The sequence below is a fragment of the Rhinoderma darwinii genome, unplaced genomic scaffold (assembly GCF_050947455.1).
Source record: "Rhinoderma darwinii isolate aRhiDar2 unplaced genomic scaffold, aRhiDar2.hap1 Scaffold_92, whole genome shotgun sequence".
NCBI lineage: Eukaryota > Metazoa > Chordata > Amphibia > Anura > Rhinodermatidae > Rhinoderma > Rhinoderma darwinii.
Window position 1 is genome coordinate 305,799 of NW_027464492.1, and position 26,289 is coordinate 332,087.

A 26,289-nucleotide genomic window follows, 5' to 3' on the forward strand; every position below is an offset into this window, starting at 1 on the left:
TACCACTGGCTTTGGATTCCTGAATGATCCTATGTCTCATTCCTATAAAAGATTACAATAGAATGAGTATGTGGGTTATTGCTTTATAAATGTATTGTGTGAAGTCTAGGCCAGTCTTGAGTTATGTGGTGACCGGTGGAGAAATATTCCCTCCCCCGCCACCAACTAAAAATGGTGGACATTGCTTTTGATAGAAATCTGAGCACCATAGAAAGGGTGATATGAGTGACAGTTCTATACGGCAGTTCAGAAGATAATTTTAGGCAAAATTACAGATTCACCAACAATACCACAATTAATATGCACATTCAAAGTGCAGTCTGATGAGGAATGTTTTTAGTAAAGAAAGAAAAGAACATTTTTTACTAGGTAATGAGCCACTATCAGGGGCAGATTGGGCATGTAGTTTGCCGGGAATTTTCCTGGTGGGCCGGCCGCTCCACTGAGAGGTACAGTATGTAGGTACTGAACCAGGAGCGGGCTGGGCCGGGGGGCAGTGAGGCCTGTAAACTTTATTAAAAAGCTGGGACAGCGCAGAGGACAGGAGCTGTGTGTGTAATGTACTGCATTCTCCTGCACAGGAACAGCGTGTATTATACGTCACATGTGACGTCATATAATGCAGCTGGCCACACTCTGCCTGTGAGGAGAACATTGTTTTCGGCCCCAGCTGTTTACATAGCAGACATGGCGGGAGGATGGAGGAAAAGAGTGCTGGGAAGGAGCAGTTATACACACCGCTCTCCTCCTGCCTGCAACGTGTGACCCATGAGAACATGAAGAATCCCTCCATGGAGCTGAGGACGGGTAAGTACAGCTGTAGTGTTCTGAGCAAGTAGGGGAACTGTAAGTGTTATGTGTGTGGGGGGAATATTCTTTATAAATCGTTTTTGTGGGGAGGATGGACTTGTGTGTGTGTTTACAAATCGTTTTTGTGTGGGGGAGGGGGGACTTGACTAAATATGTGTGGGGTGAGGGTATTCTGTATTTTTGTGGGACAGGGAGGATTTTACTGTAAGGCTGGGTTCACACGACCTATTTTCAGACGTAAACGAGGCGTATTATGCCTCGTTTTACGTCTGAAAATAGGGCTGCAATACGTCGGCAAACATCTGCCCATTCATTTGAATGGGTTTGCCGACGTACTGTGCAGACGACCTGTTATTTACGCGTCGTCGTTTGACAGCTGTCAAACGACGACGCGTAAAAATACAGCCTCGTCAAAGGAAGTGCAGGACACTTCTTTGGACGTTTTTGGAGCTGTTTTCTCGTAGACTCCAATGAAAACAGCTCCAAAAACGGACGTAAAAAACGCAGCGAAAACGGCGCGAAAAACGCCGCGAAAAATGCGAGTTGGTCAAAAGACGTCTGAAAAGCAGGGTCTGTTTTCCCTTGAAAACAGCTCTGGATTTTCAGACGTTTTTGGTAACTACGTGTGCACATACCCTCAATGCTATGTTTTGGGGGAGGGGGAATTCTTAATACATAGTTTTTTTGTGAGGATGGGGGTGAACACTATGTGTGGGGGGACTTATTTAGCATCTAGGAACAGGTGAAGGACCCTAGTAGTTGCCAGGGATATAATTATATAAAGAAACGACTGATGTGCAAAGGCACAGTAGTCCCAATTTCCCAACTACTAAAAGAATTAATTAGAAATCCAAAAATATACCTGATGTAAAAAATAATAACACCAAGTAGACAAAAGATAAAATATGTAAATCTTTATTATCCCATACGGGAGAAGTTACCCACAAAAAACATACATTTAAAATACAAAAAACTAAAAACACCCCGGATGGGAATGTGCATCAAGTCCCACGGAAATGACCATATGTTATAACAAGATAACAGCATAAGACATATCAGTAGAATAGCCAGAAGATCCAATATCTAGAATGATCAACTAAGACGGCAAGATATGACTCAATATTAATGCAAAAGTACACCAAGGTCTATAAAAGTCTAAATAGATCGTCATTTACCTGAAGTGGACATGGTAAAGAAACACACTCCGATCCAAGGACCACCTCGACGCGCGTTTCGCTTCCTTCGTCAGGAGGGAGGTATGCCTAATGATTCCTCTCTTAAGTACACCTCCAAATGAGGTGATGTGAAGCGGCGCATGACAGGTCACGCCCATCTCCACGCGTCCGACCATCCGCGTCACGGCCGGAAGTTCGTACCTGGAAACCAGGACTCGTTCTCAGACCTAGAGACAACTTCCGGTCCGACGCATGAGAGATCACGCGACCCGCATGCGCACCCATCAAGTACCCAACAGGTGAAGCAGGAAGCATACTGTCATTAGGGGAAAGTGTCCTAAATCATTCCGATCCCTGGAACTGTCAAAAACTATCAATAATACATATGTACATGCACATGAAAATAAACCGGAATATTTCGAAAGTATCATTAATATGCGTAACATTAAATCCAGAATTAGATTACTCAACAAGTAATTATATAAATAAGTATACATGACTGACCACAAATATCATCATTATGTTTTAGTTCTAAGAAATTCATTACTTGTAATATATCATACACATAATGATCAAATGTGATTAAAGGTAACACACAGGATCCAACATAAAATATCATGTGGATTAAAACCCACCCATGAGAAAATAATTTAAGAGGACCAAAAAACGGACCAGACCCTTAATTATATATGACAATTATACATATAAAGTGCACAGTAGTAGGTAATTAGCTGATAAGGCTAGAAAATGTAAACGAGACCTTGCAGATTACCAGTCTAATACTGCCTATAAATGGCAAAGATCAGGGAGACCTGTGTCTTCATCGCGATCATCTTCGGTTTCATCTACCAGAAGCAATGTAGGGGAATGTTTTTTAGACAAACGTGTAACCTCAATAAATCAAGAGGAAACGGATCGATCTCGAATGCATACCCGAAATTACTACAAAAAGAAAAATTATGGAGGTTTTAGAGAGAACCAAACGAAAGTGCGGAAACATTAAAGGTAATTAATTTATCTAGTATCAACCTCTCAGATGCACAGATCTCCGTTTTAAGTAGAGGTTTGACCTTTTCACCTTCGACTAACTTTGATCTCTTTGAAGCGGTTAAAGATTTACACCTTTTTGCCCGTAAACTTATGCTTAAACGCTATTTTTCCAATTCGGGTGAATTTATACCATGTGATGATACTGAAAGGGAGGCCCTTAGAGCATTGGAGGAATTAAGGGAGGAAAGTTCTGTTGAATTGATTAGTACATCTATACTTCCCCCATGTGCCCGTAAGAAATCCACGACATTTCCATCCTTTTCCCTTTGTCCACAGGTTGATATTTTTGTTAGATTGGTAACTGAGGATTTGAGATCTATCTCCAATAATTTTGGTGACAACCTGGCACCTTGTGAGAGGGAGGCTCTCAGGGAATTAAAACAGATGAAAGACGTTATATTTAAACCAGCGGATAAGGGTGGAAATGTCGTGGTGTGGCCATGTGATATGTATGAAAAAGTTATATTATGATAATCATTGTCATACCTGATGGTTTGATATATGCTCTAAGTACAATTTCTGTTGATAAAATAATTAATTCGTTTATTAAAATATAGCTTTTATTATTAAAGTTAATATTGAGCAAAAGAACGTAAAACATGTAGTTAGTTAAAAACTTGCACAGAGTCGGTTAGCATGTCATTAGAAATGATGTGTGTGCTGTACATCTCATAGATGCAGTGTGACTGACACATTCAGTAGCTGCAGACTGCTGAGAAAACCCTTTTGTCACACTGAGGTTGGATATAGTTACTAAAGCCGACTGTGTTGATTAAAATTGCGCTAGCCCCCCCGACAAGTCTCACTGCATAAGCAGCGTCCTCAGGGGATAAATCAGGGCTAATACGCGCGCGTGCGATTTCCTCTTCCTTTTGTAATATGGGATAGACCTCCGAAAGGAGTGTCTTCCCATATGACAGCCAGTCAAGGCTCGCAACGAGGGACGAGCCCTCGTGTAGCCAGACTGGCATATCGGGTGACCAATGGGGTGAGTCAGCCATGTACCCAATCACCGAGCGATCTGGGCGCATGTTCCTTTACGGCCAAGCCGGGTGATAGAATATCTTATAGCCGCGAATGCGGCTACCCCAGTCAGTCAGTGAAGGCAGAAAGATGCGTGCTATGCGCATCGCGTCAAGTCGCGATGACAGCCACATTCATGGGTATCTCCAGAATAGTAGGTATATTTCTATTTGGGGTGATTAGCCCATGTGTGGGAGGGGGTAATTTACCACTTGCAAGGTGCCAGAATTGATCTAACACCGCAAAGAAAAGACATTAGTCCAGGAAAACTGGACCAGTATGCGTTTATGTTACTATTGTTATTATTGAAATGCTGTTTAGATATCATTACTGGATTCACGAGTGACAGGCTTCATCTATAGGTTGGAATTAATGAGGATAGAATATCGTTAGATAAAAGGAAGGAGGAAACTTTACTTAGTGTTGTACATTGGTAACAGATTGCATAAGTGGTTGCTGGTAGCTTATGTATAGATTTATAAATATGTACCAAATATTAGTGATATAGTAAATTCATAATTTCGAATGATTATTGTAGGAGTGGTTGTCAATGACAACAGTGTTGCTATAGTTAAAGATATTAGGTTTATAAAGGGAATCTATAGGAAGGCTACAAAGGTAAAGCCCTCATTCAGTCCAGTAGGACTGAGAGAGCTAAGCCTATGTATCCAACGATTGCAGCAACTTCCTGTCCAGATTGCCGGCCCTAGGGCCCAGCTTGACTCGAGTGATGCCCCAGAACTGAAGGGTATTGGCATTCCCATGGTGGAAGGATCTAACGTGTCTGGAGAGGGGTATATCTTCTTTTGTATTAATGGCACTAATATGCCTAGAGATCCTTCTCCTAAGTTGTTGGATGGTCTTACCATGTCAGGAAGATGCTCCAGGCCCTTCGGGAACACAAACTCTTTGCTAAATCCGAAAAATGTGTGTTTGGGGTGCAGGAGATACCATTTTTGGGTCAAATCCTCACTCCTAATGAATTCCGCATGGACCCTGCCAAGGTTCAGGCTGTGGCTGAATAGGTCCAACCTGCCTCCCTGAAGGCGTTACAGTGTTTCCTGGGATTTGCTAATTATTACTGGAGATTTATTGCTAACTTCTAGGTCACCGCTGAGCCTCTTACGGATCTTACTCGCAAAGGTGCTGATCTCCTCCACTTGCCTCCGGAGGCGGTCCAGGCTTTTGAGATCCCTAAGAAGTGCTTTATCTCCGCCCCAGTGCTGATTCAGCCTAACCAAATGGAGCCATTCATCGTGGAGGTTGACGCCTCCAAGGTGGGAGTGGGTGCTGTCTTGTCCCAGGGTACCAGGTCCCTCACCCATCTCCGTCCCTGTGCCTACTTCTCCAGGAAGTTCTCGCCCACTGAGAGTAACTATGACTTGGGCAACCGCAAACTCTTAGCCATTAAATGGGCATTTGAAGAGTGGAGCCACTTCTTGGAGGGGGCTAGGCACCATGTAACAGTCCTTACCGACCACAAGAATCTGGTCTTCCTAGAATCTGCCCGGAGGCTAAACCCGAGACAAGCTCGATGGGCGTTGTTTTTTACTGGATTCAACTTTGTGGTCACCTATAGGGCTGGGTCTAAAAGTATTAAAGCTGATGCACTGTCGGGTAGCTTCATGGCCAGCCCTCCTTCGGAGGAAGATCCTGCTTGTGTTTTGCCCCCAGGTATAATAACATCCTCTGTTGATTCTGACTTAGTCTCCGAAAGTGCGGCTGATCAAGGTTCAGCTCCCGGGAACCTTCCTGAGAACAAGCTGTTTGTTCCCCTGCAATTCCGGCTAAGGGTACTAAGGGAAAATCATGACTCTGCACTATCTGGCGATCCAGGCATCCTGGGTACCAAGCACCTCATTGCTAGAAACTATTGGTGGCCTGTGTTGCCTAAAGACGTTAGGGCCTACGTCGCCGCTTGTGAAATTTGTGCTAGGTCCAAGACTCCCAGGTCCCGACCAGCGGGCTTACTATGTTCTTTGCCCATTCCCCAGAGACCTTGGACCCATATCTCTATGGATTTTATCACCGATCTGCCTCCATCTCAAGGCAAGTCGGTGGTGTGGGTTGTAGTAGACCGCTTTAGTAAGATGTGCCACTTTGTGCCCCTCAAGAAACTACCCAATGCCAAGACGTTAGCTACCTTGTTTGTCAAACACATCCTGCGTCTCCATGGGGTTCCTGTCAATATTGTTTCTGACAGAGGGGTTCAATTTGTTTCATTGTTTTGGAGAGCTTTCTGTAAAAAGTTGGAGATTGATCTGTCCTTCTCCTCGGCTTTCCATCATGAAACTAATGGCTAAACTGAGAGGACTAATCAGTCTCTAGAACGATATTTAAGGTGTTTTATCTCTGACTGTCAATATGATTGGGTCTCCTTCAATCCCCTCACCGAATTTTCCCTTAATAACCGGGTCAGTAACTCGTCAGGGGTCTCCCCCTTTTTCTGTAATTTTGGGTTTAATCCACGGTTCTCCTCCGTTTCACCTGGTGGTTCCAACAATCCCGAGGTAGATGTCGTTTATCGGTTACTGTGCACAGTCTGGGCCCAGGTTCAGAAGAACCTAGAGGCGTCCCAGAGAATACAAAAGACTCAGGCAGATAGAAGACGTTCTGCTAACCCCTTGTTTGTGTTCGGGATCTGGTGTGGCTGTCTTCAAAAAATTTGCGCCTTAAGGTTCCGTCCAAAAACTTTGGTCATTGAGGTCCTTAACCCTGTCTCCTTCCGGCTGGAGTTACCCCCGTCTTTTCAAATACACGACGTGTTTCATGCCTCCCTCCTGAAACGCTTCTCCCCGTCCTTGGTTACCTCGAGGAAACCTCCGGTCCCTGTTCTCACCCCTGAAGGGGTAGAATTTGAGGTGGACAAGATTGTGGACAGCAGGATGGTCCAAGGCTCCCTCCAGTACCTGGTCCATTGGAGAGGATACGGGCCTGAGGAGAGGACTTGGGTACCCGCCCGGGATGTTCACACTGGGGTATTGCTCAGTAGGTTCCATCTTCGGTTCCTCAATAAGCCAGGTCCACCTAGGAAGGGTCCAGTGGCCCCTCATAAAAGGGGGGGGTACTGTAAAGGATCTGCCAGACACAGCTTCTGTGTCGACGCCCGTGGTTATTCAGTCTGCATCTGCTCCTAGGTCTGATAGAGTGACTCGATCTGCTACCACTCAGGCTGGTAGGCTGAGGAGTGGGAGAACCTATCACACTCTGGCCTTCATTTGCTTCTGGTCTTTGCCTGTGATTCTCTCTTGTTTCCTGGCTCTGCTGTTCCAGCTATTACTATTGACCTCTGCTTCATATTGACCCTGGCTTTACTGACTACGTTCCTGCTCTGCATTTGGTACCTCGTACACTCCTGGTTTGACTCGACTCGTTCACTAATCTTGTTGCTCACAGTGTTGCCGTGGGCAACTGCCCCATTTCCCTTAGCTTCTGTGTACCCTTGTCGGTTTGTCTGTCGTGCACATACTGAGCGTAGGGACCGTCGCCCAGTTGTACGCCGTCGCCTAGGACGGGTCGTGCAAGTAGGCAGGGACTGAGTGGTGGGTAAATTATGGCATACCTGTCTGTCTCCCTACCCCATCATTACAATTACAGTATGGAGCAGTATTCCCGCGGAGAGGCAGGGGCTTCAAGCAGCATTGATAACTATGTCCGGCTCCCTGAATTGTGGTTGGCCTGGGAAATACAGCCAATACACGCTCCGTGTATCACGGACCGAACACGGCAGTCTGAATTAGGCCCATTCACACGAGAGTGAGTAATGTCCGTGTGCTGTGCATTGAAACAACGCACAGCACACTGACCCATTGATTTCATGGGGCCATTCACACATGCGTGATTTTTCTTGTAGCGAGAGTCCGTTGCATGAAACTCACTGCATGTTGTATATTGGTGCGTTATCATGCACCTATGCGCCCATTGATGTCAATGAGTGCGTGAAAACCGCGCACCGCACACAGATGCACATGCGTGTGCTGTGCATGATTTGCACATCAATTCAATTGAAATAATTTTAAAAAAAATTATGTGCTTTGCGAGTGCGTGAATAATGCATGCCCCTCACAAAGCACACTGATGCATAATGCAACACACATGGACCAGATTCACCCGCGTTTTTCACGCGCATGAAACTGATACGCTCGTGTGAATGAGGCCTAAGTCCTTAGTCATAATTACACAGTGCTGCCAAATCCCATTTTTTTTGCCACAATTTTTGCAAAGTCGCGACATGTAATTTGACCGCACTGTGAGAATATAGCCAAACAGCACTATTTTTTCATGTTTTGTATCCTTTTTTTATGCAATTTTCATAATCGCAGCAAAAATCACGCGGTTTTGCCGCGATTTTTATATAATCGCGGAAAAACTGCGCCATTTTTGCCGTGATTGCAAAAATCGGGGCAAAAAAAATGCTAGGTAAACTGAAAAAAAACCAAAAACATTTTAACATACTTTATATATTCTACAAGTGGGGTCAGGAGGGATGGGAAGCAGGATGGAGAGGGGGGGGGACACTCACCAGCCTACAGGTACAGGCGGCTGTGTAGAGAAGGAGCTGGCTGGGGGGCGGGATCTCCACAACGAGCTTCTGCTTCTCATTCTGCATCTTCCTCTTCTGTTATTCCTCTGGAATGCTAAAGTTGGTGTCCAGTTCGTGAAGTTACAACAGGTCTGCAGGGGGCACGCGAGCATTGTGAGGGGGGGGGGGGGCGACAGTCCAGGGTAGACGACAACAGCCCGACGGGCCCCTTTTCTTAAGCCATGTGGCCGGGCCCCTAACGGGAGTACCACTAGTACTGCCATGATGGCGGCCCTGCCCCACAGTATAATGCCCCCATAGCTGACTCTACGGTATAATGCCCCCCATAGCTTCCCCCCACACAGTATAATGCCCCCATAGTATAATGCTCCCCATAGCTGCCCCCCTCACAGTATAATGCCCCATGGTATAATGCATCCCATTGCTGCCCCAACACAGTATTATGCTCCCCATAGCTTCCCCCACAGAGTACAATGCTCCCCATAGCTGCCCCCTCACATTATAATGCCCCCCATAGCTGCCTCCATAGTATAATGCTCCCCATAGCTGCCCCCACACTATAATGCCCCCCATACAGTATAAGGCCCCCCATACAGTATAAGGCCCCCCATACAGTATAAGGCCCCCTATACAGTATAAGGCACCCTATACAGTATAAGGCCCCCCTTAGCTGCCCCATACAGTAAAATGCTGCCACCATGCTGCCACAATATCAGCCCCCCTTCCCATACCCAGTATAATGCCCCCATATGTGCCTATTAAGAAATAATAACATAATTACTTACCTATCCCCGTTCCCACGACGGGTGGAGGATCCTTCTTTGTTCTGTGCTATGAGTGACTCGGCGCAGACAGGCGCAATGACGTCACAACATCGCGCCTGCCTGCGCCGACCCGCTCACGGCAGAGTGAATGCTGGGGCAAGGAGCCGTCACTCTTGCTCCAGCATGCAATTAAACTGTACCTACATAGTAAGGATGCAAATTGGAAATGGGACCAGTGGCGGTTACATGGGATGGAACATCATCCCAGGAGGCTGGCCTGGATGACGTTAGAGGGCCGGCCTCCTGGGATGATGTTTCATCCCATGTGACCGCCGCTGCAGCCAGTCACAGGCCAACGGGGCGGATACCAGATACCGCGGCCCGGTACCAAATGATCCGCGGCCCGGTATTGGTCTGCGGCCCGGTGGTTGGGGATCACTGATGTAGAGACATACAGATACAGTTAAAAGATATAATTCTGGTTGCCCTCAGCTACTACTAGGGGGAGTTTAGTATTGCATTTAATCCCTTCCCTTCGCAGCCAACTTTTTTATCTTTCCGTCAATATAGCCGTATGAGGACTTGTTTTTTGTGGGACGAGTTGTGGTTTTTCAGGGCACAATTTATTGTACCATATAATGTACTGGGAAACTGAAAATAATTTATTTGTGGGGTATTGATTTCATGTATTGCAGAATATCGTGATTTTTACAGGCTCTTATGAATATGGCAGAACTGAGGGCCCACATTAGACCCCCAGGCTACTATGACAACTTTCAGCATCCAGCTATCGTGTCGCGGGGAGCCAATGGGACATCAGAGAAGGCTGCCCCCTCTATCTGGTGGCTTAGATGCTGAGGTCACTATTAACCACAGCATCTAAAGGGGTTAAACAAGCGGAATCACGCTCTTTGCAGTGAAGTTTCGACTGTAACATACAGCCAACATGCTCAAACAAAACTAAAACATAACTCTTTTAGATACCACCAAATAAAATCAAAATATGTATAATATAAGACAAGTTCTGTCTTAGGCTAAAAATATGGGAGCCGTTGCTTTTGGGTTTTTGTTTAGGGTTAGATTACACCAGAATCTGGCATGCACTCAAATAAATGAGGATTATGGAATATGACCTTTGGAGAAGGATAAAGAAACAGCTGACATTAGCATGCACTCCAAAACCGCAGAGAAAGGATAGCACACAATAATTATAGTGAGCACATACATACGTATAGTTGTTAGACTAAGAAGATACAATTCTTTCATGAGTCTCTACTAACAGATCAATATTTTATTTTGTTTTATTAACCCTGTTAAATGTGCTTACAAAGAAACATTTTCTTAATGCATTTGTGATTTTTGGCAACACCAAATTCTTGAGGGAGAAGCTAGTTTTACATTTTGCATGGATCACTTTCAAACAAAGTAAGGCAAAAAATGTGATATTGCGATGCTTTTTTTTTTTTTTTAAAGAAGTTCAAGGACACATTCCTAGAAGAACTACTTTTAAAAATTGTATAACTGTAAACAATAAATAAAAAGTGATTGTACATGCAGTTTTTTATACAGTAGTTTGTCCTCGATAAAAGTTAATTTTATAGTTTTGCTCTGACATCACAGATATGTTCTCTCAATGCCATAGAAAGGTCAATAAAGTCCCCTTAAGCCATGCTGGGAGTCAGAGGCATACCTGGGCCCCAATAGTAAATCTGTAACAGTGTCCCCCACCTACCATGTGCCATTTATAATGGTGGTGTCTACCTATGTGGCAAAGGGGCCCTTGGGACCACTCAGGCACCAATGCCTGGGTGCTACTGCTACCTCTGCATCCCCTATAGCTAGGCTCCAGCTAGGAAATGTAGTTTTGCAACAGCTGTAGAGCCGCAGGTTGGCGAATCCTGTATTAGAATACACTGTAGAACCTCCTAATTATGGACCTACTAGTGGCTACATGTATAAAATTGGTGGCAACCAATGGGTAAGAGTTATATCACAAAATGTGGGGCTAACTATTATTTCCAGTTCTACAACAACAAAAAAAATTCAGATTCAGCGTGACATATTGCTTGACATATCTTAGCTCAGGGGTTCACAACCTGCAGCCCAGGGGACACAATAGGCCCGCAATGCCATTCTGTGCAGCCCCCACCTATCAAGACATTAGACACCGATGTCTTTTGACAACCGCATCCATGGGAAAACACAGGATTTTTAAATGGGGTTTCCAAATGCATACTTTTTAAACCGTTATTTTCGCGACGCTCCTGCTATCCTATGGTTTTTACAATAGGAGTACTGTTCTGCATCTATCCACCAGCCTAGTCCTTTATATTAGAAAGTCTAATATAAAAACGGCTAGGCTAGTGGATCTGTGCTGACAACTACTCGTAGTGTAAAAACCAAGGTAGATAGTGTCAAACACTGCCCACCTGTAAATAGAGTGCCACACACTGCCCCTTGTAAATATAGTGCCACACACTGGCCCAAGTACAGAGTGCCACACACTGGCCCAAATACATTGTGCCACACAATACCCCCTGTACATATTGCCACACAATGCCCCCTTTACATAGTGCCACACAATGCCCCCTTTACATAGTGCCACACAATGCCCACTGTACATAGTGCCACACAATGTCCCCTGTACATACCACCCGCTCTAACAAGCACTCACCTGTCCCTGTTCTGCCCCGTTCTCTCCTCCAGCGATGCAGACCAGGTCTCTTCTGACTAGGCCTGCTCCAGCAGAACAATGCAGGTACACCACCTTCATCACAAGAAAAGCACTCATGCGTCTTAATAAATTAGTCGCATCTCTGGAGTCCACGTGCCGTAAAATCACATCTACGCCAGCGACGAAGTGGTGCAGATTTGCACAGTAATTTACGCTAGTTTTCTGCGACTTTGCTATGGTGGTGTAGTGGGCTTCATACATTTCCCACTATGTGTCTGGCACTGTTATGGTAGGAACAGAGGCTGCATAAGTTCTATTTTAAGCAGATAAAACTGCCAGGGTCAGTTCACACACAGAAATTGCGTAGGAATCAGCACCAAAAAAACGGTTAAAATCACCCTCCATTGATTTCAATGGGCAACAGAGGTGGTTTTTTTCCCGGGCGGCTTTTGGCCACTCGTGGAAAAAAAAGCAAAATTTCCTTTCTTGCCTCTGACCAGAAAAAGCCTACAGCGCTAGTTTCTGAGTGTTTTTCACTGTTTTTTCCCCACAGTCCTTGCATTAGCTTTAATGGCCGCAGGCGCAAAACTCACTGAAAAAACACAGAAAAATACGTGCAGGCAGTTCAAAATCTGCCTCAAATTTCCTGATGGAATTCTGAGGCAGACTTCTTCTGCCTGCAAAAAAACTCTGTGTGAACGGGGCCTTACTGTGTTATGACTTGTGCAAACCATTACATCGACTTTACCAATATTACTTCCTTAAAGGGGTATTTCCACCAGAGAAATTTATGGCATATCCACAAGATATGCCAGTAATGTCGGACACGTCCGGCACTCCAGAGAGAAGGCAAGGTGGAGAGGTGGGTGTGCATGTGTGCGGCTCTCTCCTTTGTAGTTTATGGGCATTATGACATGCTCAGGTATTTCCATAACTCTCATAAATTGCAAAGGAGATAACTGCTTACATGTGCGGCCACCCTGTCTTTCCTGGAGTAAAGGGGAATTCCCATTCTCACTATATATGTGGGTATCCCAGATGTGGAACCCCCACACATGCCATAAATGCCTCATATGGAAATACCCCTGCAGTGTCATCTCAGGCGTGCCCAGCTAGACTTAAAGAGGCTCTGTCACCAGATTTTGCAACCCCTATCTGCTATTGCAGCAGATAGGCGCTGCAATGTAGATTACAGTAACATTTTTATTTTTAAAAAACGAGCATTTTTGGCCAAGTTATGACCATTTTTGTAGTTATGCAAATGAGGCTTGCAAAAGTCCAAGTGGGTGTGTTTAAAAGTAAAAGTCCAAGTGGGCGTGTATTATGTGCGTACATCGGGGCGTTTTTAATACTTTTACTAGCTGGGCGCTCTGATGAGAAGTATCATCCACTTCTCTTCAGAACGCCCAGCTTCTGGCAGTGCAGATCTGTGACGTCACTCACAGGTCCTGCATCGTGTTGGACACATCGGCACCAGAGGCTTCAGTTGATTCTGCAGCAGCCTCGGCGTTAGCAGGTAAGTCGATGTAGCTACTTACCTGCTAACGCCGATGCTGCTGCAGAATCAACTGTAGCCTCAGGTGCCGATGTGTCCTCGCTCGTCTGACACGATGCAGGACCTGTGAGTGACGTCACAGCAGTGATCAGGCAGAAGCTGGGCATTCTGAAGAGAAGTGGATGATACTTCTCGTCAGAAAGCCCAGCTAGTAAAAGTATTAAAAACGCCCCGATGTACGCACATAATACACGCCCACTTGGACTTTTACTTTTAAACACACCCACTTGTACTTTTGCAAGCCTCATTTGCATACCTACAAAAATGGTCATAACTTGGCCAAAAATGCTCGTTTTTTAAAAATAAAAACGTTACTGTAATCTACATTGCAGCGCCTATCTGCTGCAATAGCAGATAGGGATTGCAAAATCTGGTGACAGAGCCTCTTTAAGGGCCCAAGTTTTGTGTGAAGCATGTGGAAGATAAAGTGACAGCTTACAAGTCTCGCCCTGCCTCTGAAGGGGGGGGGGGACGTTACACACAGGCTCTTGTGCACCATTTATTTATAACAGAGGAGTCAGTTTGTGCAGATGAAATGTCCAGAAGAGGCTGGACGCAGCTGCAGGCTTAAGGGAAGCCGACATGACCGTCCTGGTAGGGAAAGGGTTAATGTTATGAGGTGAGGGAAAGTTGAAGGAGCTGAAGGAGGGACGGGGAGGAGTTAAGGGGGACGGGGGGGCCGTTAATGTGCTTCCCGCTGTTTCTCGGCATTGAGCCGGAAGCAGCGGGAGGAGTAACACACACTAAGCAAAGCTCCCCGTTGCCCGGTTTTTTAGTAATGGCAGAGGCCCTGATTTTAGAGCGGCTGCGTGCCGCTGCTGTGCACCACGGTCCCGGATGGCTGGAGGAGACCGTGGCTGCATTAACGCGGATCCCGGACGCCGTTTCGCCACGCCGGGCACGGCGTTCGGGGTCTGTTGTAAGGGACAGGCTCCCCTCCCCCGGCCCCCTTACGAGCATGGCTATGGCGGCGGGGGGGGAGTCGGCAACAACCGCTCCTGCGCTGGGCAGGCAGAGAGCGGTGCCAGGGGTGACGGCGATGCAGGCTGTGTCGACCCGTCCCTCTCGGCGGTCCCGACCTCCAGAGCGCCTTAGTCCGGAGGTAGTCCCGCGGACACGGCGTCGCAGAGGGAGCCCGATCCCGGACGCTGCAGGCCAGGCAGCTGGGAGGACCGCCCCTTCCCAGGCCCTGCGTCCTGGCAGGAATCCCAGGCCGCGACGGGGTCCGGCGGTAAGCAGGGAGTCGCAGGCTGGGCTCCCTGTCACCCCTCCCCCATCAGATGGAAGATGTCGAGAGCAAGGTACGGCCGCCCCGCATGGTGATGTTCCGGCCAGGGGGCAGGCTTCGTCAGGATCGTCTAGACGGGCGACTAGATCTGCAGCGACGTCGAGGCAACAGGTCCGGTCGGAAGTCTGGGTCCCGGCGGTCGGGTGGCAGGTTGCCGGCCCATCGGTCAGCGCGTCCTCATCCCCTTTCCGAAGATGTCGTTGGGAGGGACAGTCGTCGGCGAGAGAAGAATTGGAGGAAGGTGAACTGGACGTGTATCGTCGAGGTCAGGATGGTCCGGCTGACGGGAACACAGCGCCTGTGCAGCCCGGTGAGTGTATAACTCCATTATTGTCTTATCCAGCGATTTTTATGTCGGGTGTCGGCGGGGGGGCTGCTAGCATAGCATCGGGGGCCGGTAGTGGCGCGGGCGGACGCGACGGAGCGGGTTTGGCAGATTTAGTGGGTTGCTTACGGGAGCTGGTGGGGCGCCTGGATAGGGCCGCGGCGCCGGTAGTAACGGAAGTGTCCCCTGCGGTAGTTTGGGAAGGCCCCAGGGACGTGGGATCGTTGCAGGCGCGTCCTGTGGTGGCGGTTAGAGAGGCGGTCGCGGTGTCGGTACAGACTGAGGCACAGAAGGACGGCGATCGAGTGCGCATGGATGATCGTGCTCGGGGGGAGGTGTATGTTTGTTTTGAGGGTCCGTTGGGGGCGCATTTAAAGCAGGAGGTGCGTGATCGGATCTGGAAAGATGAATATGTTGAAATTTTTTCTCTCTTGCCGCTGGCTAAATTTAATTTGGATAAGAGCAAGCGGGATGAGAGTAAAAAGGACGAGGAGGAACGGCGGCGGTATAGGCTTATCCCGCAGACGTTCGTTAATTGGTCGCAGGCGTTCGCCATATTGGCTAGTGTGATAGGGGAAAAGGCGCCGGAAAATTGTTCGGCGTTATTTTGTTATTTTGATGCTATTGGGGAGGCTCATAGGGCGTATGGGGGTCAGGCGTGGCTGCGATATGATGAGCAATTCCGTCAGCGGAAGGCGGTTCGGCCGGCGATTCGGTGGGACCAGAAGGATATTGCTCTCTGGTTACGGGTTACGGCTCCGGTTAGGCAGCCCTTTCCCGGGAGCGGTGGCCAGGGAGGCCAGTCTAGTCAGAGTGGACAAAGCGGCGGGGGAAAGGCGGGGTTTTGCTGGCAATTCAATGAAGGCCAGTGCAAGTTCGGGGCCACGTGCAAGTTCAAGCACGTGTGCTCCGAGTGTAATGGTGCATCACACGGGGCGGCAAAATGTCTGCGAAAAAAGAGGTCAGGGAACCAGCACGGGGCTGGTCAAGGGGGTGTCGCCGGTGAGGGTGGAAAGGATGGCCCCTTATCTAAGTGAGTATCCGGATAGGGCGGCAGCTAAGTTGCTTTATGAAGGGTTTAGTGTTGGTTTTGTTATTCCTCCGCCTCCTTATGAGGTTCCGGTTACGCGGAGAAATTTAAAATCGGCTTACTTGCAGGCGGAAGTCGTGTCGGAAAAGTTGTTAAAAGAAGTTTCGTTGGGGCGCATGTCGGGGCCATTTGGGGAGGCGCCGGTGAAAGATTTAGTTGTGTCCCCTTTGGGTATTGTCCCTAAACGCGAGCCCGGAAAGTTTCGTTTGATTCAACATTTATCGTATCCCAAAGGTTCGTCGGTAAATGACGGGATTGATCACGAGTTGTGTTCCGTAGTTTATACCTCATTCGATAAGGCGGTGGGGTTAGTGCGGGCTGCGGGTCCGGGGGCGCTGCTAGCAAAAACCGACATCGAGGCGGCGTTCAGGTTGTTGCCGGTCCATCCAGAAAGCCAACGGCTGTTGGGTTGTTTTTGGAATGGGGCCTTTTACGTGGATCGGTGCCTTCCGATGGGGTGTTCTCTTTCTTGTGCATACTTCGAGGCGTTTAGTAGCTTTGTGGAGTGGGTTACGAGGGGAGTATCCGGGGTCGATTCGTTGATCCATTACTTAGATGATTTTTTGTGCGTTGGCCCGGGGGGTTCGCCGGTTTGCGGTAACTTGCTTCATGCCCTGCAGAAGGTGGCGAGGGATTTTGGGATCCCTTTGGCGCCGGAAAAAACGGAGGGCCCGGTAGCGACGATTTGTTTCTTGGGAATCGAAATTGACTCGGTGGCAATGGAGTGTCGGCTCCCGGCGGATAAGTTGGGTGCTTTGAGGCTGGAGGTGCGACGGGCTTGTAGAAGGAAGAAAATGTCGCTGCGGGAGCTTCAGTCGCTGCTGGGGAAGTTGAATTTCGCATGCCGGATTATGCCGATGGGGAGGGTGTTTGGTAGAAGGTTGGCGGCGGCAACGGCGGGAGTGCGGGCGCCGCATCATTTTGTGCGGCTCAAGGAGGAGCACCGAGCTGATCTTCAGGTTTGGGATGACTTCTTGGGCCAGTACAATGGAAGCTCGCTATGGATGGCCCCAGCGCAGGATACGAGTGATCTGAATATTTTCACGGATGCGGCTGGGGCGGGTGGCTTTGGAGCTTACGGGGGAGGTCCGTGGTGCGCAGGTCAATGGCCGGCTAGCTGGGTGTCCAGTGGATTGACGCGGAATCTGGCCCTGCTCGAGCTGTTTCCCATCGTGGTGGCGGCTACCATTTGGGGGGACAGGCTCAGGGATAAGAAGGTCCGTTTTTACTGCGACAACATGGGGGTGGTGCTTGCCATTAATAACATCACGGCGTCCTCTCCTCCGGTAGTTCAATTGTTGCGACATTTAGTGTTGGTGTGTTTGTCGTTGAACGCGTGGGTGGTGGCGGTGCATGTCCCGGGTGTACGGAATTGTGTTGCTGATGCTCTTTCTCGCTCGCAGTGGGACCGGTTTCGGCAATTGGCCCCGGGAGCGGAACGTCTCGGTTTGGCTTGTCCGGATCATCTATGGGATCTGGTATCGGTCCCGTAGAGCAGCTGTTACAAAGGTCTTTGGCGCGCACGACGTGGAGTGCTTATGCTGCTTGTTGGAGGCAGTGGGAGGAGTGGGTAAGAGAGTTGGGTGATGTCAATACGGATAGAGACAGGTTGGTGGCACTTTTGTATTGGTTAGGGGATGCCTGGGAGGTGGGGTTTTCAGTAGCGAAGGTGAACCGGTTCATATCCGCGGTGGCGTTTGGGCTTAAGTTGCGGGGCTTGCGGGATGTATCGAAGGAATTTCTGGTATCGCAGGCTTTGAAGGGGTTGCGCAGAGGTAGGTTGGAGGCGGATAGTAGAAGGCCGGTGTCGTTTGCTTTGCTTGGCTTGTTGGGCGGTTCATTAGCATCGGTATGTCGTTCTTCAGATGAAAGGGATTTGTTTCGGTTGGCTTTTTCGTTGGCGTTCTTCGGAGCATTTAGAATAGGTGAGTTGGTGTCGCCAAGTACTAAACAGGCAGGGGGGCTGAGATCTGGGGAGGTGAGCCTTTTTGCAGATCGGCTGGAGGTATGGTTGCGTAGATCAAAAACTGACCAATTAGGGAAGGGAAAACTGATAGTTTTGTTCGCTCTCCCGGGGTCGGTCATGTGCCCAGTAGAGTGCATGCGGGGTTTTACAAAAAACAGGGGGTCTCCAGATTTGCCTTTGTTACGTCATGTGGACGGGTCGTTCTTGTCCAGGTTTCAGTTTGGAGCTGTTTTTAAAAAATGTTTGACGGCGGTGGGGGTTGCGGCAGGCTCATATTCATCTCATTCCTTCCGGATTGGCGCAGCAACGGAAGCAGGGCGCTGGGGGTTGGATGATGAGGGGGTGAGGCGTATTGGTCGTTGGGAGTCTAAAAGGTTTAAGTCCTATGTCCGCCCCCATATGTTGTAATTTTGTTGTTTATGCTTGCGAATGTTATGGTGGTGCCTAACTGTGTTTTCCGTTTCAGATTCGCCTCCTTGTCTGGTGTGGTTGATGGGTCATTCGTACGTGCACTGGGGGGCTTTGAGGGCGGACGTCCGCCCGGATGGTCGCCAGTTGCGCATTCCGCGACAGGATGCGGTTGTGCATTGGCTGGGGTTTAGAGGTATGTCGTGGAACAGGGTGTTGGCGGAATTCCAGACATATGTGCGGCTTGATAGGGTTCCGGAGGTTTTAGTGTTGCACGTGGGTGGGAATGACTTAGGAGTCCGCCCTTTTCGTGAGTTGGTGCGGGATATCAAACATGATTTGTTGTGTTTGTGGGTATCTTATCCCAAGTTGGTGGTAGTGTGGTCGGACATAGTCCCAAGGAAGCATTGGCGGTTAGCTAGATCGGTGGAGAGAGTCAATAAGGCTCGGATAAAAGTTAACCGGGCGGTGTCCCGTTTTGTGGCGAAGAACGGGGGCATTTGCGTGAGGCATAGGGATTTGGAGTCAGGATTGGGGAATTTCTGGAGAAGTGACGGGGTTCATCTGACCGAGGTTGGCATTGATATTTGGAGCTTGGCTATAGCAGAAGGCATAGAAAGGGCGGTGGTGGTGTGGAGGAACTCACAGGCTTAAGGTGGTCAAGGCCTGTTTCGCGGTGGCGGGGGGAGTCCTTGAGGCCAGTCAGTACAAAATGGTGGGGGGGTCGCATCGGGGGTATGCGTCCCCCAAAAAAGGTACATGGTTGAAGACTTCATCGGGTGTTATCCCTTTGAAGTGGTCTTCTGGTAGAAGGTATGTCACTTGAAGGCTTCATCGGGTGTTATCCCTTTGAAGTGGACTTCTAGTGGTCGGTATATCACTTGAGGGCTTCATCGGGTGTTATCCCCTTGAAGTGGACTTCTAGTGGTTGGAGCCATCTGCAGAGGTGAACGGTGCTTCCGAGCTGGTTTACGGCTGGAGGTAATTAGTGGTTTGCAGATGGCTAATTCGGTGTGTTCTTGAAAGGAACATCTGAAGGGGCTTCAAGGACTTCCTCTGCTCGGGTTAATGTTAACGTTTAATTGTTATTTATGATTCTGACCCATGTTGGGTCATGTGAATTATTAGGAGGAATTCTCGGGTGGATTCCTAACTAGTTATCCGAATGTTTCGGATTTAAATTGTTTTTATAAAACTGTGAAATTAATAAACGGCTGCTGTGGCCATTTCACATCCAACCTCGGTGTCATGTGTCGTTACTAAATGGGGGTGGGGGATAGTATGGTCTAAGGTTAACACACGACTCTACCTAGGCAGGTCAAGAAGAGGCTGGACGCAGCTGCAGGCTTAAGGGAAGCCGACATGACCGTCCTGGTAGGGAAAGGGTTAATGTTATGAGGTGAGGGAAAGTTGAAGGAGCTGAAGGAGGGACGGGGAGGAGTTAAGGGGGACGGGGGGGCCGTTAATGCGCTTCCCGCTGTTTCTCGGCATTGAGCCGGAAGCAGCGGGAGGAGTAACACACACTAAGCAAAGCTCCCACCCTCCCACCCTTGTTTTGTTACTCCTTAGGTCTTATGTACGTCCGTCTATGAGCGTTGTGTTTATTTTGTGTGCTTATTTAACATGTTTTTCTTTTTTCCGGAGTAGGTTCTGTTGTCATGGCAGCTGGCGGGGGGAGTCCTTGAGGCCAGTCAGTACAAAATGGTGGGGGGGTCGCATCGGGGGTATGCGTCCCCCAAAAAAGGTACATGGTTGAAGACTTCATCGGGTGTTATCCCTTTGAAGTGGTCTTCTGGTAGAAGGTATGTCACTTGAAGGCTTCATCGGGTGTTATCCCTTTGAAGTGGACTTCTAGTGGTCGGTATATCACTTGAGGGCTTCATCGGGTGTTATCCCCTTGAAGTGGACTTCTAGTGGTTGGAGCCATCTGCAGAGGTGAACGGTGCTTCCGAGCTGGTTTACGGCTGGAGGTAATTAGTGGTTTGCAGATGGCTAATTCGGTGTGTTCTTGAAAGGAACATCTGAAGGGGCTTCAAGGACTTCCTCTGCTCGGGTTAATGTTAACGTTTAATTGTTATTTATGATTCTGACCCATGTTGGGTCATGTGAATTATTAGGAGGAATTCTCGGGTGGATTCCTAACTAGTTATCCGAATGTTTCGGATTTAAATTGTTTTTATAAAACTGTGAAATTAATAAACGGCTGCTGTGGCCATTTCACATCCAACCTCGGTGTCATGTGTCGTTACTAAATGGGGGTGGGGGATAGTATGGTCTAAGGTTAACACACGACTCTACCTAGGCAGGTCAAGTCCGGAGGAGGAAGGAGAAAACTCACAAGAAGGGAGGTAAGATTTTATATATAATAGCACCTAGATGTAGTATCAGCACCAGGTTAAGGAGTAGAAAAGAATGGATTTTTTTTTTTTTTTTCAGAAGTTCAGGTGCAAGGAAAGTAGAATTACATATGATACTGAAGCAGGATAGACGGAAGTTATTAAAAGTGCCACATAGGGGAGCAATGTAAGGTGGGATTGTACAAATGCACACTCAGAATGGAAAGATGCGCATAAAATGGCACCACTGGGGTTGGGGAGTGTGACAGTCTTCAATAAACAGCTGCACTAACAGTTCACGTAATGGCCCAGACAAAGATGAGATTCTACATAAAGAAGAAGCACAGAAGGAAATTCTAATAATGGGAATGGGAAGAAATGGGACAACATCTTTCTGTATAACTTCTTATGTATAGTATTATGGGCTCCTCTGTATAACATGAATATATAGCAAACTGAGTATCCATACAGAAATTGAACTGTAAGAAAAATGAATAATAAAAATGATTAAAGCTTAGCAGGACTCAAAACCTGAGGATTAGACCAGATAACCCATATACCCTTCCCTCCTCATCAACCTGCATGTCCCTCTCAAAGGGGTCTAGGAAAAAGAGTTGCTTGGAAGGGTCTTTACACTGGTCATTGGTTTTTGAGTCTAGTTGAACAATTTTAACATCACTGCATAACTGCAATTGTGGCGTTTATATACCCACAATATTTGGAAACTTAGGCTATGTTCCCACAGGCAGGATACGCTGCAGAATTTGCGCAACCGAATTCTGTGTGAAAATTTCATAGCATTTACAGTAGCAGCAAATGTCAGCCACATGCTGCAGAAAGAAAATACAGAAAAGTCGCGTGGAAAGTGTTCTGCGGCGCGGCGTTCTAATCCGTAGCATGTCGATGCCGTGTATTACAAGCGAAGATGCTGCGTGTTTGGGCCATAGAATGGGAAGCCTAAATTCCACAAGTTGAGTTTTGTTGCATTTTGTACAGCGTTTGCACAGCAGAAACGTCGTAAAAATTGATGCAAATCCGCTGGCGCACATAAAGTTTGTTACAATCAATGTTTTACACTACATCCGCAGAAAAAAACGAAAGTTGAAAACGACACTGCATTACTGCAGAAATATGCTCTATTTGCTGATGTGACTGATTTAGCTGTGTCTTTTTGAGATTCCACTTCAGATTTCCCCCCGCCTCCACTACCAGTACCTATGTATAATTCACACAACCTCTTTGGGTTTTTCTATATGTATTTCTTTAAGAGGCAAAGATACGGCTTCTACCACTTAATTTATGTTTCCTCAGTTTAAAAAAAAAAAAAGGAAAAATTAAACAAACAAGCATGTATCCGGTGCTCCCAAGTGCCTGCTATAGATACTACTATACACCATATACATTTGTTTGTGGTATATAAGGGGCATGTATTTGGTGGAGTTGTTTTTATATATGCCATATCTACCAATTTGGCGGGGGTGCATTAGCTTGTATTTCTTATGATCATTTTGGTTGAGATTCCTACTTGGGATAGGGGGATTTTATGAGCGTAATATATTATATATGTGTATATATATCCATTCCTAAAAACACAAATTTGTCAGTTTTATTTACGTAAGGTGGTTCCTGTCTCTTTAGGGTACTTGCTGTGCCTAGTCCCCCTTCACCAGTCACTCCGGAACTTTTGTCCCTGGAGGACATTGGGCTAAGGTTCCAGTATTGTATCGCAGCTGTGGAAGACTTGGAAAGGGAACGAAATGAGCTCATACGAGAGCTGGCCATACTTCAGGAGCCCTCATTGGAAGCTGTACAACAGGCACATGAGGAACTAGTGCAGGCATATGGACAGAAGGCTCAGACAGAACTGGAGAGGGACACTTTGCAGGAAGAGATACGAGGAATACGTCGCAGATTGTTCCGAGTGACTAAAGAATGTGTAGCTTGCCAATACCAGCTTGAAAATCGGCGTCAGGAATTAGCTCAGAAAACAGCAGAACACAAGGAACTAGAGACTGTTGCAGCTCGGTTGACAGAGGAGATTTCCCAACTGCGGAATACCTTTACTCAACAGAGACAGGGGGAAGAGCAGCGAGTTAGAGCTCCACAACGCAGGCGAATCTCACGTGAACTGCAGGAAAGAAGACGGCTCTCTGCAGACCTGCAAAGCCTGACTGAGGAACAACACAGTACCCTCCAAGACCATTATGAGCCCAAACTTCTTCAACGCTTGGAGTGTGCTGAAAGAGGGACACAAGCCCTAAGAAAGGCGCAGGAAGAGTTGCGAAAACTAAGAGGGGAAATAAGGCCACTCCAAGGAGAAGCCTGCCAACTGCAGGCTCAGAAATGCAGTCTACAAGAGCAAATTAATCTCATGAAGAAGAAGAGGGAAGAAGAAGTGCTGCTATACAGGGTATGGATGGAGTCAAGGACAGATTTCATAAATGTTCATCTTGTAAAAGAGCTACTAATATAATTCATATATGTAAGCCTCTGTTCACATTTGCTTTGTAGGCTCTGAACCTCCATCCAAATGTCCATCAGATTTAACAGGAAAAATTGCGCTGCCATGCAGCACTATTCTTCCCGTCAAAACGATGGACATCCTGACCAAACTCATTGTAAGTCAATTGGGATCATCATACGACGGATCCGGCACAGCGGCTTGATTTTCATTATGTACAAAAGCCAAAATGCAAGTGTGAACATAGTGTAAATGTTTTTGTGGGTTCTGAGAACTGCAGATATGTGAGATAAAGTAGTGATCATTGGGGTGGACATTTTTCTGAAGTGCTGCAAACTCAGTAAAAAACACTACAGCCTCTACCCATCCCGAACTAGCAATTGACACACAACAGATTGTATTCAACTATACAGCAGTAAATAAATGCATACTGATGGCAATGTATATCTGCAATCTCTGCCATTGTATAAAAAAGAACTACTAAACAAGCAGCTGCATATACAAATACATCATTAAGCGTTTCATACAAATAAGCGTTTCAGACGCTTGCTGCGTCCTTACTCATGGCTTAAGAGCATAAGCCATGAGTAAGGACGCAGCAAGCATCTGAAACGTGTAGGCTATTCATTCCATTGACCCTCCCTCTGTACCAGGAAATTATCCTGCCGATTTTGTTTTTAAACACTCAAATAAAACTTGGAAGAAGTCTCCTTTTTATCCATATCAGCGCTAGATCCAATCTTTGTTCTCTGCTTCAGAGCCTATACTAGCGCTCTGCTCCGGGACTCCAGCTCTGGGGTTTCCCCTGACATCACAGTCCATATATGGACAGTGATGTCAGGAGCAGAGCATTGTCCCAGGCAGAGTGCTAGTAGCGCTCTGCATGGGACTTTGGCTCTGGGATTGCCCCTGACGTCACTATGCGTATATGGACAGTGATGTCAGGGGCTTCCCCAGAGCCGGAGTACTGGAGCAGAGACTTTACTAGCGCTCTGCCCGGGACTCCAACTCAGGGGTTTCCCCTGACACTGTGTATATTTGGATGCCAGGAGGGGAGAAGGAGGCCCATGCGGAGCACTAGAAGCGGCTCTGCTCCGGGACTCTGTCTCTGGGGAAGTCCTTGACATTACTGTCCACTGTCATATGAAGCAGAGCAGTGCAGTGTCCCAGGCAGAGTGCTATTAGCTCTCTGCCCGGGACTTTGGCTCTGGGATTGCCCCTGACATTACTGTCCATATATGGACAGTGACGCCAGGAGGAAAGAAGGGGTCCCAGGCAGAGCGCTAGAAGCAGCTCTGCCCGGGACTCCATCTTTGGGGAAGCCCCCGACATCACTGTCCATATATGGATAGTGACGTTAGGGGCTCCTCCTGAAGCGGAATCCCCAGCCAGAGAGTCGGCAATACTCTGGCTGGGGATTCCACTCCTAGAGTGAGCCCCAAAGTCGCTACCTACAGGGAGGGGGGCTGTGTGGCATTACCTGGGAGGGGGGGGGGCTGTGTGGCATTACCTGGGAGGGGGGGGGGGCTGTGTGCACTACCAGGAAGGAGGGGCTGTGTGGCACTCCCAGGGAGGAGGGGCTGTGTGCCACTTCCAGGGAGGGGGCTGTGTGACACTATCTACAGTGGGCACTAAATTTATGGGGGTACAATCTGGGCACCTAACTTTCTTTATGGGGGCATAAACAGGGTCTAACTTCTATATGGGGGAACAAAGTGATGTTTTCTGCCATTTTACTGCCTCTGTAATTTAACCACTAAGTCTGTGTCGCCCAAGGGCCCAGATAAAACTCCAATATAGTACTCTATTAATACCCCCATAAAATTATTTATCAATTAATGCTGCCATTCAGTGTCCAATTAATGCTGTATACCACCAGTGCTCATTTAACGTCAATATCCACAGTACAGTAAATGCAGTTTTGTAGTGGTCAATTAAAGGGATTATCTGGGGACCAAAAATGTTTAATAGTTGACACAAAAAAGAAACAGGTTATGGCTAAACCATACCCAAAAATCATACCCAAAAGTGCAATATACATATAGCACGGTGCCATTTCTGAAGAAGATATATACCAAAAAAGAAAAGAAAAAAGATCCAGAAATATATCAAGGCACTCTTAGGTAAACATAATTTATATAAAGTCAATTTTATTTAAACCTCCGAATATTTTCAGATACATTAATATATACATACAAAAAGTTTTAAAAAAAAATCTCCTGGCCAAGAGAGGAAGGATGACAAATAATCTGATACACCTTTACATATTAATTAATTCCCTCATATAATACGTTTGTTTTCCCTAAGCATAGGGACAGATAATAAGTTTGGAACAATCGCTAGGTTGTGTTCACACTTGCGTTTTTTGACAAAATAAATTTTCCCTTTTTGACCCTTTTTGACCCTTTTTTTTGGCAGATGCCTGCCGGGGTTCTTCCATAGATGGATGTAAAAGCAACAAGCAATGGCTTTTCACAAGCCCTCCAAAAATTGACCCTTTTTATTGGCAGATGCCTGCCGGGGTTCTTCCATACATGGATGTAAAAGCAACAAGCAATGGCTTTTCACAAGCCCTCCAAAAATTGACCCTTTTTATTGGCAGATGCCTGCCGGGGTTCTTCCATACATGGATGTAAAAGCAACAAGCAATGGCTTTTCACAAGCCCTCCAAAAATTGACCCTTTTTATTGGCATATGCCTGCCGGGGTTCTTCCATACATGGATGTAAAAGCAACAAGCAATGGCTTTTCACAAGCCCTCCAAAAATTGACGCTTTTTTTGGCAGATGCCTGCCGGGGTTCTTCCATACATGGATATAAAA

At 47.2% G+C, this 26,289-nt stretch overlaps 1 protein-coding gene across 1 annotated transcript; it reads left to right on the forward strand.

The window, feature by feature from the left end:
- The first annotated feature begins 698 nt into the window (after positions 1-698).
- On the forward strand, positions 699-23,589 carry LOC142732862 (syncoilin-like). Its single transcript, XM_075849490.1, has 3 exons — positions 699-807; positions 4,597-4,852; positions 22,646-23,589. Exons 1-3 carry the CDS (start codon positions 699-701, stop codon positions 23,478-23,480), a joined length of 1,200 nt encoding a protein of 399 aa, XP_075705605.1. The 3' UTR covers positions 23,481-23,589.
- The last annotated feature ends 2,700 nt before the right edge of the window (positions 23,590-26,289 follow it).

Coding starts and splice junctions, on each gene's coding strand:
- LOC142732862 (XM_075849490.1), top strand. CDS start 699: ATGGAGGAAAAGAGTGCTGGGAAGGAGCAGTTATACACACCGCTCTCC. Junction 808..4,596: donor CTCCATGGAGCTGAGGACGG/GTAAGTACAGCT, acceptor TGATTATTGTAG/GAGTGGTTGTCAATGACAAC. Junction 4,853..22,645: donor TCTAACGTGTCTGGAGAGGG/GTATATCTTCTT, acceptor CTGTCTCTTTAG/GGTACTTGCTGTGCCTAGTC.